The 14422-nt window shown below is 40.0% G+C and overlaps 1 protein-coding gene across 7 annotated transcripts in view; it reads right to left on the minus strand.

The window, feature by feature from the left end:
- Nucleotides 1-309: 309 nt before the first annotated feature.
- Nucleotides 310-14422, minus strand: part of syt1a (synaptotagmin Ia) — a 262791-nt gene continuing 248678 nt past the window's right edge. For all 7 annotated transcript variants that reach the window (XM_034673888.1, XM_034673889.1, XM_034673884.1 and 4 more), the window contains 2 exons: nt 8961-9094; nt 310-4105 (listed from right to left, as the gene is read on the minus strand). In XM_034673888.1, the coding sequence (XP_034529779.1) occupies nt 3899-4105; nt 8961-9094 (341 nt within the window). In that variant the 3' untranslated portion in view covers nt 310-3898. The remainder of the gene's footprint in view (nt 4106-8960; nt 9095-14422) is intronic.

The following is a 14422-nucleotide window of genomic DNA, read 5'->3' on the forward strand; positions in this document are numbered from 1 at the left end:
TAACTCTAACTCTTGTCTTTGTTTTGAAGCTTCAGTAGAGTACAAGTGAGTATCCCCGCTCATAAAGACTGACCTGTGCATGCTCTGCTCCTTAGTGTCCTGTAGATGGCAGTAGTGTTTCAGTGAACAGCCCGTCCTGATGATTCAGAGTGGGCATCATCAGAACAATGTGATTTAGTCATGCCAGCCTTTTGTTTCTGATGTGCTGGAGGTCTTAGCAGTGACTCATCATCATCATCATCATCAGTACAGTACTCACTCTGCAGTGATAGTAATAAAGGTCATCAGAAAAGACATGAGAAGCTTCTGTATCAACAGGAAATAAAACATTTTTATTGATCATTTGTGTATATGAAGTTATATAACAACAGTCAGAAAACTCCACAGAGTGAATCACTACACAAAGTGAAACAAAACTGTAAAACACCTCGTCAAAAATGAAGGTATACACAGCAAATATAACCGTCAGCGGCTCGCCGTCACCGCGAGCGATATGGCAGGAAAAAACACCCCAAACAGTTCTACGAGATCACAGAGAAAAGTTCCACACACAAAATACTCAAGCAGGCAGTTGATATACACAAAGGCAACTAGGATCTTTCTACAGCATCAGATTCTAATACTTTACACAGCTTTGTTTGAAAAGGTCCGTCCGTGTCACTGGAGGGGATCTTGTCACACAGATCGAACGTTTTTACAAGAGGAGGATTCAGGATTTGATTTTAGGCAGCTGTTACTTAAACTCCCCCCGTGTGGTAATTCTGTTTGATATCATCCAGCTTTGATCAGATCGTTTCCTTTTGTGCAACCTTTTCACATGAATTTATAATTTCTTCGGCCACTTTTTAAAGAGCCTTTACTTTGAAATCCTTGCGTTCGTTTGTAGATCTGAAGCTGTACTGAAACTGATTCATCTACAGACGTGAAACATGTCAAATAAAGAGTCTCCTGGTGAGAGCGGGACGAGACGTTCAGCTGGATTTCAGTATATGATCATCAAGGGTTATTAAATATGTTGAAATAAATAAACATTTGTTACAAAAGAAAGTGCAAAGTACATCTAATGTTTAATGAACACCGACACAGTCCGTACTGTACATTCAGAGTTTTCATCTCAAATAGAAAAGGAGATTTTGAATCAATAGGTCTGTTCTTAAATCAATGAAACAAACGTTAGAATGAAAATAAAAGGATGTGTAAGATATATAGAGATAGATATGATATTTGTGGTTGAGTAATCATCTTCATGTCACTTTATATTAGTCTAAATACACATGTTTGACACGGTTATGTAAATATATACACGGCAAAGTAAGGGGATATTTGGACGTCGAGTCTAGATCGGTATTAAATAACACTCCCTGAAACTCCTGATGCTGGAACTGTGTGCAAGAAGAGAAAAGTAACCTGTGAGAGAAAAAGGGAGGGAACCCTAAACGGAGGTGCTCTACCTGTGCGCTGAATCTACGTGTGCTGTGTGTCCTAACCCAGACGCGTCTCTCTGGACCGGGTTTCGTCCTTAGAATCTTCATCCTCAGGCAACGCCACTCACGTCGACACTATGGGATGAACATACAAGTATTGCACAGTGCTCAACAAAATGCTGTGAAGCGTCCCGCTCGCTCGATTCAAACCTGTTTTTAATTTTTTAAAAGTTGCCGCGCGCTTTTCATCAGACGCCACGCGCTCGCTCTTCCTCTGCGTGTAGAAGGGAAATGGCATTAAACGCTACGACATCACTACAGAACAAACTGGTTTCGCTACCTACTGATAAGTCTACATCTCTAAGCACACACGGCAGTCACAGTGATACACAAAGCAGTCCTCAGAGACTCATATGGAATGACAAGTAGCTTTTTCATAATAGTGCTATCAACTACACAATAACATTGAAAACATTTAGAAAGTCCTCCTGAAGCTAGCATCGAGTATATGCAAGAGGTTCCTCCAAGATAAGAGACTTCATGGTTTTCATGGATTAAAACGAACTCCTCTCCTAATTGGACCCGTAGTAAAGGACAAAGTGGACTCTTAATCGCCTGCGCAGACCGCTAACTGCACGGCTACTCTTGGTGTAGTCCGGCGCCAACAAGAAGACCAAACAGATGTAACTGCTGTCGGCTGATTTGTCATCGTAGGTTTAATCTTTTTTTAAGTCAATCAAGCAGGCGGATCTCTGGATCTCTGGATCTCTGGATCTCTGGACCTCTGGACCTCTGGATCTCTGGCTCCACCTGCAGGTGTCCTGAAGTAAAGCAAGCCAACAACTGTCCAAAAGATTCCCAGCTAAAGAAGTCAACAAGCTAGTTCAAAGACATCCAGTGCAAAAACAGCAGCCACATAAAAGTTAAAATTGGCAGTAAAACATGGCTAGCTCTATTGTCACTGTGAGAAGGCAACGCAAAGCAAAGACTGCGATTCAGGGCACCAGTGCAGCCAAAGACATTGTTCCCGATAAACCAAAGCTACAACCACTAGCAAGTGGGAGTGTGCATGAAGGGAGGGGGCTCTACATAAGTCGCCTCCCTGGAAATGGCAGTGTTTAGAACTCGCTTCGTTCGGCGTCGACGCGCTCGCCGAGCACGCCGACCCACGCGTTAAACATCCCTCTGATTTAACTCTCTGTCCTCTCCTCTGATTGAAGGCAAGGGGAGCGTTTCAGAAAGAGACAGCCCCTGGTGTCGGTAGATCTCCCCCCCTCGTCCCAGCCTTTAGGAAAGATTGTAAAAAAAATCATGCAGTTTACTAAAAATAGTCAAGACGTTGAATTGCTCTAAAAAATAGTCCTCTTAAAACCAGAGTCACGACTCCTTCAGTGTTTTTTAACCTCCCTCTCAAAGATCGGACTCCGGCTGTGAATGTAAGATACTTCCAACAACAGTAAGGCTGTTAAAAGTAAGCAGTTAACAAAATATTGTTGCTTAAGGACACAATGGCTACAGCTTGGTGCTTTTTTTAACATGGAGTCTGTTTCTGAAGGGTTGAGGAACGACTTCTTCTTCTTTTTTTAAAGAGGCAGTATTTTCCATGTTTGGAAAAAAGGGAAACAGCCAGTGTGGCCTTTAAAACTCAGACCTACTCCACTGCCGAATATGGAGAACGTAATGCTGACTGGTTTGCATTAACTATCTTGTAACAGTGTGCATCGAGCTAAACAAAGTTGTCCTCTGATTGAGAAAGAAGTAGAAAAAGTTGTAAGAAATCATGTGCTTGTGTAATTTCCAGCAGCATAATTCTCCCTCTGAACCTTTGATTTTGGACTTTTGTGTTTTTTATTCGTCTGTTTTACTTTGATGCTCCACAGCTGAACTTAAAGCCAGACATTTACAAGAGTTGAGTACATGTCTGCTAGTGTCTTGCAGGTTGAGATCTTTTATTTTCTGGAATGCGATAAGGTAATAAGGTAGAATTTTTAAATCCTGGGATATATAATATTGGCTTTCCTCTATATCTGCATTTACATAATTTAAAATAGAACATCTTATTAAAAACATCAAGATATACACAGATTAGGAAACGGGTAACAACATACAAACACATAAACTAGAAATCATTTTGTCTGCATACTTATATATACAACTGTGGTACAATAAATTCTTTCAGTCATGCGCTATCTATACAGATCATATTGCTTAAAAGAAGGGGGCTTTTGGTCGGGGGCAGTTAAGGGCACAGAGATGGAAAACAAAACCTGCGAAACGAGAGAGGACGCAAAGAGAAGGTGGGAACCTGATCAAAAAAGCAGAAGAAGTTTGAACACGTAGGATTGATTGTGATTTCAGGGAGCGTAGGGGAAGGGAAGGGAAGGGGGGTGTCATGGATGGACCCATATATCACTGAGGTATTTACACATACTGGCTAAAGAGTACTACAAGGCAGGTGCTGAAAGGGGCCCCGCCTATTTCTTGGAGGAGAGCTGGGCGTCCACCTCTTCCTCGGGCTTCAGCACGTGCCACTGGGCGATGGGTCTCCTCGGGTTGGCCAGCATGTCGGACCAGTGGCGCAGCTCCGTGCCCGAGCTGTTGAGGCCCACAAAGACTTTTCCGATGGCATCGTTCTTGCCGATCTTGTCATAGTCCAGAACAGTTATAACAACTTGCACTTTCTGTAGAAACAGTTGGAGAGAGGAGAGAGGAAACATAGATCAGGGTGTCATCAGCATACATGTGGATCAAGCTCATCTGCTTACAGCTGTGGTTTATTTCAGACAAATTATCAAGCTCCACTTTGTAAAGTCAGAGCTTCAAACTAACTCTGATATCAGGGAATCGTCAGCATACAGACAGATAATCTTCATCCCTTCACAGCTGTTCGATGCAGCCCAAGATATAAGTTTCACCTTGTAAAGTACGTTTTTTACACTAACTTTATATAAGAGTGTCATCAGCATATAGACTGATAATGTTCATCTGTGCAGCCATGCTACGTTTTAGTCAAATGATAAATAATTAGAGCTTCAAACTAACTTTGATATCAGGGTGTCGTCAGCGTAAATATATAAAAGACTCATCTCTTTGCTTCAGTCAAACATTAAAGTTCAACCCCGTCAGTTTAGTGAGAAAAAGTAGGAGAGAGGCGAGAAAGTTGACTTAAATCGGGGTGTTGTCTGCATATAAGGTGTTTTAGGACCACAGTTCTGGGGACTTTTTGAAGAGGAACTTTCCATCAGAGTTCCCTGAGAACTACACACCATAGGTACCTTGTTTAAGTCTCCATTCCCACTATCATAGCAATAATATAAATAATATAATAACTTTATTTATATAGCACTTTTCTTAACAAGGTTACAAAGTGCTTCACAACAAAAAAGCAGAGAATTACAAAACATAAAAAACGGTGCAAACAGGGGGGAGAAAAAAGACAGAAGCAAAACAAGACATCTGAATGCAGAGCAAATTCAAAAATTAGGGGTGGGGAAATGCCTTCTTATACACAAACGTTTTTAGTGAGGATTTAAAATCAGTTAACGTTGTGGACTGTCTAATTGTCAGTGGCAGGGAGTTCCACAAAGTTGGAGCTCTGATTGAAAAGGCACGGTCACCCGTTGTTTTAAGGCTGGATCTTGGCACAACCAGCAGAGATGCATGCACAGACCTGAGGGGCTGATGTGAACTTTAAAGTGACACAAGCCGGCTGACAGTTATGAGAACATCGTCACAGCGCTGCCGTTGAGGATAGCCTCTAAAAGCTTGACTGCTGAATCCTTCACGACCAGGATATGCCGGTCTGTGGCCGAGGATAGCGAGCACTGTAGCATTCAACATGCTAGTTTTTGTGCCAGATCCGCTTTGGTTGTGGCCTTTTATTTGTTTGTGTCTGCTTTAGTCAAACAATTACATAAAACTTGCTCTAAAACTATGACTCTGACTTTGGGTAACTTTGGGTAACAAAATGTGTTTTCAACATCAAAACAAATCCAAGTTTTAAATGGACAAAAGCCCCAAAGTGCGATGACATCTTGACAACTTGACAACTTGAAACACAGGAAGACGTATAGAGTTACTAAATGGACCATTTAGGAAATGGATGGTAATTTTATTCTATGTTTTTCTGCATGTATATCTGTTTGTGTTTGACAGCCTGTCTGAAAGCCTTCCTGTTTGGATTCTGTTTTCAGATTGTTAACGTCGGCTGTTTTTCTTTTCTGTGACATGAAACAATCAGGTCTGTTTGTTTGGAGAACTCAAACTTAAACTTTAGTTTGATCACTTTTATTAGTCACTGTGTTTTGAACCAACCTGGAAATCCAGCAGGTAAAGGATCACTTTTTTGTGATTGCAACTTTAATTTTCTCTCTTTTTTACAAAACACATTTGATTTCTTTTATCTTTTATTTTACCGTCCTAATCTTTCATCGTCCTTCTTCTCTGTGATTCTGTCTTTGCACATTTTGTCTTCTTGATTTTTCTCCCTCCTCACTCTGTTTTCACTCCGTCGGCTTTTGTTCATCAGAATTCTACTTTTTTGTTGTTAAATTGCTTTTTGAATTATGTTCTTTGGCTTTGTTTTTTAAAGCACTTTGCAAACTGTTTTTAATGGTGCAAGAAATGAGCTACACTTAAGCAGAGCACTACTGAAGAAAGCATCATTTTTTTAACATCAGTCTTGATTGATATTCCCTTTCTACACAGCTTTCAAAGCAATGACTGAAGTCAGAACGGTTTAAAACGGATTCTTTAGCATCCGGTCCACCATCCATTCACACATGTAATCTTCATTAAGCTGTATTTGGTTATTTAAAGCATCACTCCTGCAGAGACCGAGGTGCTCCTGCAGACATTAATGATGATTAACAGACACTGACACTCCAGACCAGGCCTCGGTTACTCAGAGCCAAACACGGCAGATCGTCTGGTTACTCAGAGGTCTCAGACTCATCCTCGGCATGTGTTTATTCAAAGGGACTCTGCAGAGAGGAGTGACCCGGGCATCCATCTCTGGCAGAGAATATGTATTAGTGCACAAAGACGTCTGATTAAGTTTCGATCCGCTGGCACACTGAGACGGGGCTCCTGCCACCTGCATGAGCTCAGAGGCACAGTAATAAAAGAGCATGCCTAATACGGCATGTAATGAAAAGCTGAATAAGGTGAATCAGGGTCCCAGCTGGCCCGTTAGGGTTAGTTGGTTTTAAAAAGGACGGCCCGCCTTCAAATGGCTAATTGAATCACGGCTTTCTTTGAGGAGGCTCTTTTGTTAATCAGCGCTGACCAGTGTTTTGATGCTTCTGTGGTTCTTGCTAATAATCAGTCTGGACGTTCATTAAAAGAACAGCTTTATTCTTTGGAAACAGGCTCATTAGCTCACCACGGTTCACCCATCTGTCTGGTGTTTCTGTGCAGCGTCTCAGACTGTGGTGCGTACAGGAGGTCTCTCTATGAGCTTGTTGATGGGAAACCTGGCGACCTCGATGTGAGGACAGAAGGGCTTCACTTCCTCTACAACTTTACTCTGATGTTTTTACACTTCAGAGTCAAATGCTCACACAGTGGGTTTCACTGTGAGCTCTAGAGATGTTAGGAAATCACTCCCCTCATGTCTCCGTTAATTTCATCTGGCCTATTACCTTTATATTTATTTCCTATGAATTATAAAATGTTACTAGGCCTTGTGTGAAAAGTGTAACTGACCCTGGATTAAAACAAATGAATATAAATGGCTAAAACCTACAAAGTGAACTGTGTAAGCTCCCAGGAGGATTTTAAACTTCCTGCAACAATAACAAACCTTCTGTAAGTGAATAAATCAGACCAATTAAAATTACTGTTTGTAATTACCATTAATTCTCTGAGACAATTAAAACTTTAGATGAATCACACAAACAGTGAGAGGGTCAATAACTTAAATTCAACATTACGCCTCGGTGCATGGAGCTGTTTATTCTGTAGTCTCTGTAGATGTGAACAGGACGGGAAAGGTTGCTTAATAATCGATGAAGTCTTTTTGTTTTGGTAGTCATCAGGCAGAGATAATATTAAGGGAGTAAAAAAGTCTGTAATTAAAAATCCCCACAGCTTTAAAGTAAGTGGATATATTTAAAATCAGATGCAGCCAGAGGCTTAAAGAGCTGTCACTGCTTTTAATTGTGTTTAAACAGGTCATCAGTTCTTTAACAAGATGATTTGATGTGTGAAAGCAGGCGGACTAAATAAAACTTCTGTAGTGGGGAAATTTAGGACACACACACTGTCTTGTTTTCCTACCATTACCCATCATTGTGGTGATTTAAACAGACACACATATTCTTGTTTACCCATCATTGTGGGGACTACAAACCCCTTTAACCTATTGTTGTGGGGACTATTACTAAACTTCTATTATTACCAATTCTACATTTATTACTGTTATAATGCTGCACTATTACTACACTATTATACTTTAAATTATGATTCCAGGAGATTTGACCACACACTCATGCATGTTTACCAGTATTAATGGGGCACTGAAGGCTGATTTATACTTCTGCGTCGAATCGACGGCGCCGGAGGTCCGCATAGCTTCTGTACCTATGCAGAGGCCTGCGCAGGCCTAGCTGACGTGCATCTCCTCCAAAATGTAACTACCCGTAGAATCGACGCGGACCACAAGCTCTGTGATTGGTCCACTCGGCGGCTTGTGTTTCCCGCATTTACAGCACTTCCAGGATCCCAGCTCATCGGCTGCATATCGGCTATGTATTTAATCTCCTCCTCTCTATTCTTCATGTAATCATGTCTGTATGATAAACAGCAACATGTATCAGCTGTAGATTAACATAACACGCTCTGAATCGCTGTGGAAAAGTAAACAGAGATCGTAGCGGAGCCGGAAGCAGGCGGCCGGCTATCAGAGAGACCACACTGCCCTCAGGCGTTTAGAGGGAGAATTGCTGCGCGACACGGACACATCGACACACAAGTATGTGGTGCTCATGTCCGTGTCTGCCCCTGCTGCGCAAGGGCAATGAAGAAGTATAAAACAGCGCTTAATAGTTGCTTATAAATACCCTGGACTTTACTGATAAGGAATGTAAATTAATTGAACAGATTGGTATCAGCAGCACTAAATATGCTCTTGATGTGGTTTATTGGAGATAGAATAAAGAATAATGGACCTGAACCTGTGATCTGTGACAGACTTAATGTGTCTGTATTGCCTGAAGAGATAACGTCCTTAGCTACTCCTTTGTGGTACATGCTGTCCTGTTTTCACAAACACACATCCATCACTTGTTCTTTAGATGTTTGTGGATTATTAAAATCATGATATGCAATAACAAGCCCAGAGAATAACATGAACTAAGCAATCGGTCAGTCAAATTGTGAGACCGAGGCTGATTTGAATTCGAGTGCTTTTGATTACACTGTTATGATGAAAAGCCTCTTAACTGATTATTTGGTAAATGAGCTTCCACTTACAAATCGTAAATATTCAAAGAGTATTTGTTTGATATTCTACAAACTGAATAAATAATTCGGTACCTGGATTTGTTCAAAGGGGACCTCAAAGCTAAAGGACTCGTTGTAGTAAGGGTTGAGGGTGTTCTTCTTGATTGTCGTCTTCTTCTTCTTCAGCCGCTTGCCGTTTTGCATCAGGTGGATCTTGGCGTATGGATCTGAGGAGAAAAAAGTAAAGAAATGTTCACTTTAAAATAATTTTCTTAGTTCATGAACAAGTGCTGACATTTATGGCCACTAGAGGGCGCTGGGACAATCTCAAACCCAATTTTGACATTATGAATAGAAAAGGTGAATTGGTGAACTTGATCACTACGTCATGCAAACACGTTGATATTAGCATTTATCAGAAGTTGTGTTTCTTGCTTCTTGATGCATTAAACTCCAACTGTTACCAATTTTTAACCCTCAAAGACCAAGACAGCCGGCGGCGGCTACTTGTTCTTAAATGTTTGATAACTTTTGAACCGCTAATCCAATCAACAAGCTTTGAAAACTTAGTTACATTCTCAGCTTTCCATTGATATCACATTTGTCTCATTCAGCATATTCAAAATAAATTCAAGAGAGTCTGGCGCCCCCAAAAATGGTCTAGATCTTTAAGGGTTAAACTCTTGTTCAAGTCTTTACCAGCTCTTACGTGAAGTATGTTTTGGCAGCTAAATGCGCTACTATGCTAGTCACTAAATTTGTCTTTAACTGTGCCACAAGTCAGAGGCTGCATCCTTCAAAGGGAAGAGTCTATCCTGTGATTCAATGCATGCTAATTCCATCAAGGTGATGGACTTTCAAGTGGTCTTCACTTTTAAATCTAAGGACAAAGCAGTAACCTCCTGCAGTTCCATGAGTGTCCACTGGAGGCTGGCTCTGGAACCACCGGAAACCACATACACACCCATTCAAAAAAGCAGATCTTTGTGGTAAAAATAAACATGTTTACAGCCTTGTACAGAAAACAAAACCACAAACCTCTGCAGAGTTCAGGGGCACAGCAGAGTCCTGTGATGCTTTATTATGTATCCTGTAAACAAACCTTCAAAAGTATCAAATGTACCATTGTCCAAAGAAGCTCCAGACTATTTCTACAACAATATTGTGTTAACATCGCTCATTTAACCTTCCCCGTTCAAGAGCCTCATTTCATCGGTCCGAATCCCATCTGAAGTAGCACCAAGAGACCTGCTTTGTCCGTCCTCATCCACTCTCCGGCAATCAGAAGGAGTGTGTGTCTGTAAACGGCAAACCACCCATCGCTTTCATTTATCATTTGAAGCTCCTTCAGCTGATTTGTTTACAATCACAGAATTGTCATCGTATCTAAATTGGAGAAGAAGCGGTGTTTGTGTTCGGGCTGGGAGGGACAGCACACAGAGAAGAGAGCCGGCAGAGATCCCCTTTTCACTTGGTGGAATAAATCTGGAGCTCTTTTCTCTTTATTGGGCCATTAGAGAGGCGAGGTGAGGATGTTATGTTCAAAGAGATCTTAATGAGTCCAAAATATGGGCAGTAGAAGAATGTAATAAGCCCCGCTGTGATTTACAATGGCGTATGAAATGATTTATAATTAGTGGTTCAAAGAATGTGTACCCTTCCTTTCTGCTGCGTTTATCCTCCATTAATAAAAGCCACCACTGCAGCTCCTCTGTCATTAATTAAGGAAGGGAGAATGTCAGTATGTTTCCACGTTAGAGAAGAGACATGGACATAATAAACATTGATTCAGCTTCAAGCTCATCAGGTGCAATGCCACGAATGTAAGAAGTCAATGTAACCTGTTGATTGAGGAAAAACACAAAGTAGAAACTCATTACTGAACACAAACTCTCTGATTCCTCATGAAAACAAAGATCAGGTCTCTGCAGTCAGAGCATTCACTGAGAGACAAAGGATATCTTCACAGTGTATACGAGTAGCTATGATTCAAATAGAGCTTTTACTTCTGCACGTATTCATCTCAGTGACTTATGCTGCTCACAAACAATAACATATATTTCAGTGAGGGGGATTTTCATAAAGCTTATTTAATAAAAAAAATGTTCTTCTAAGTTGAGTACTTACTAAAGTGGTGAATTTTAATAGGTATGTGTGTTCATAGTGTTAAAGAGTATAAATGAAAGCTTTCACGTTGATATGGTGATGGGCTGAGTGGACTTATCCCGGTCTGTGTCTATGTTCTTATAAGGAAATAAAACTCTGGTAAAGGAGAGGTAACAATGATTAAAGGGTTGCAGACTTTGATATTACCTTTTCCAAAAAAGGACATATATATCTAAATATAAATAAAAAATAAAATATAATTATATATAAAAAACGTATACATAAATTATATTTATATGTAAAAAAATATAATGTAAATATATATATATATAAAAAAATACATAAACATATTTATCTTTATACAAATAATAAATAAATATAAATACCATTAAAAACATATATATATATATATATTAAATAATGAATGCAATATAAATACAATTAAAAAACATATATATATTACAATAAATAACAATAAAATATATAATTTAAAAATCAAACATGTCTATAAAAAATTTGGTCTCACAAGAAGTCTTGTCTATTTTATTTTGCCAAAATTGGGACATCAATTCACAAACATTCTTGTGTAAAGTACATTATGGGGACTTCCACTTGAGACAAATTTCCGTAAAGGGGACAATGCAGGTAATTAAGTAACACACAGATTCTTGTTTACTAGAAATAAAGGTGATTTCAGACCATTGTGGGGTTTTTGTTTACTCCAAGTGGACATTCTGGGAACTACACAAATACGTGTTAACTTTGGGGAATTTAAGTAGATAATAAAATAATGTAATGTGGACCTTTTGGGGACTCCATAAATGTGTGTTAATTACAATTTAATCTGGAACTTAGTTGACATACACAGTCTTGTTTCGGTGTGGTCATAGACTCAGACCTTAATTTCAGCAGCCACATTAAGACAATTACAAAGTCAGCCTACTATCACCTTAAGAATATATCAAGGATTAAAGGACTTATGTCTCAGCAGGATGCAGAAAAACTTGTCCATGCATTTATCTTTAGCAGACTAGACTACTGTAACGGGGTCTTTACAGGACTCCCTAAAAAGTCCATCAGACGACTGCAGCTCATACAGAATGCTGCTGCTCGAGTCCTAACAAGGACCAAAAAAGTAGACCACATCACTCCAGTTCTTAGATCTCTACACTGGCTTCCTGTCTGTCAGAGAATAGACTTTAAAATCCTGCTGATGGTTTATAAAGCACTGAATGGTTTAGGCCCAAAATACATTGCTGATCTGCTACTACTTTATGAACCACCTCGACCTCTGAGGTCATCAGGTCCTGGTCTGCTTTCAGTCCCTAGAGTCAGAACGAAACATGGTGAAGCAGCGTTTAGTCATTATGCACCATATATCTGGAACACACTCCCTGAAAGCTGCAGGTCTGCTCCAACTCTCACCTCTTTAAATCAAAGACTAAGACTTTTTTATTTGCCACTGCCTTCCTATCTTAGATTATTTTAACCCACTTGAAATTAAAATTTTAATGTAATTTTTAATATATTTCTAATTTTCCTTTTCTTTTCTGTTTTATCATATTTGTCATTTTAATTGTGTTCTTTTATGCCTGTCTGAATGTCTCCAATGCTTTTAATGTGTTAATGTAAAGCACATTGAGTTGCCCTTGTGTATGAAATGCGCTATACAAATAAAGCTGCCTTGCCTTGCCTTGCCTTGTTTATTTGTATTGTGAGGACCTTATCAGGACACAAGCTAGTACAATTACTAAAGTTCTTTCTTCTAATGCAAATATTTCTCTATGATGCTAACAATCTCTCACGATCATGACTATTTTACAAGCTTAAGAACTAACGTAAATAAACATTTAGTGTCATTTTGTATTTGAGACATGAAAACGAATGATCACGTTAGACCACAGAGACGAATATGAGTCAGATCTTTGGACAAACAACATCTCCACTAACTCATAAACCTTTGGACTCTCCATCAGAACAAACACAGTTTCATGTTTTCTGCATGCTGCACTGATAAACATCTGTATTTAGTCGGAGTGTTGTTGTATTTGAAGCAAGGTAAACACTCAACAAGCTCGTCTCTCCAAATGTTATCCAGTTTACGAGGATAAGGACCTGACTGCAGACCGGCAGCTGACATCAATACAGAGAGAACACCACACAAACAGAGTAACGGGGGAAAAGCAGGGAGAATAAATAGACGACCGAGATGTGAGTGAAAAGGTAACAAGCTCCTAATGGAGAGGGTGTCCATTATTGCTCCCCTGCTAAGAACAGCCTGAGTGCTGGGATGAGTGTGTGTGTGTGTGTGTGTGTGTGTGTGTGTGTGTGTGAGAGGCTTTGTGTAGGGATACAGCATGTTCAAAAATACGTCTCCTCTCGTCTCAAACAGCAGCATTATCCTTTTTACGCTGCTTTGATTCAACAACATGTGTTTCAGACTCATTACACACATCACACAGCTTTATTTATTTACTTCCTGTACTCTCAGAGTGTAATGTGTAATGTGTCTGCACTTTGGGAACTTTAACACTTTCCTGTTTTCCTATCCTTGTGGGGACTAAAACTCTGGTTGAGTCGTCATTGTTTAGACAGTTTCCAAATCACAGTTTCTGGTTTACATGTTGGTTTTAAGGACTTTAACTCACATGTCTGCTGTGATGAAATAATCGTGGGGCTTTACGTTGGCTAGCGTTAGCTCCCAGAGTTAAAAATCCATCTCTGACTTTAATATATTCAAACTGAGCCAATTTAAAAAGTAAGTAACAAATTTAGACAACTACAAATGCATGTTATCCCAAATATTATTCTAAAACATGTGGCTAAAGCTACATGTCTCAGGTTAACAGTCAGTACTCTGATAAAAAAGACAAAGCCATATTCAGGGTTCGTACATTTTTTCATGGTCAAATTCAAGGATTTTCAAGGTCAATTTTCAAACTTTTTAAGTACTACTTTTCAAGACTTACAGTAAGAGAGGCATGAAGATTTCCACTTTTAAGAGTAGGCTTAAAACTTTCCTTTTTGATAAAGCTTATAGTTAGAGCTGGATCAGGCTTGGACCAGCTTTTGTCATGCTGCTATAGGCCTAGACTGCCGGGGGAACTGGCACACTGACACACTGGGATCCTAGCTCACCCCCTTCCCCCCAACCCCCTCATCACTTACTTTAACTCTCCCTGTCCCATTAAAGTTACTAACCATAGACCTTTCTGGAGTCCCTGAGCTCCATTGTCTCATAGGTTCCTCTGAGCTGCCGTAGACGTCCTCCTGCTGCGGACGATCTAGACTCCAGCTGATACGGACGTGCTGGACTCCAGTGGCAACAGCTTCTACGACTCGTCTCATCACTATCACTTCTCTCTCTTACTCCCCTCTATCTGTCTTTCCAGACCCAACTCGGTCGAGGCATGATGGCTGTCTAACATGAGTCTGGTCCTGCTGGAGGT

The sequence above is a fragment of the Notolabrus celidotus genome, chromosome 21, assembly GCF_009762535.1.
Source record: "Notolabrus celidotus isolate fNotCel1 chromosome 21, fNotCel1.pri, whole genome shotgun sequence".
Lineage (NCBI taxonomy): Eukaryota > Metazoa > Chordata > Actinopteri > Labriformes > Labridae > Notolabrus > Notolabrus celidotus.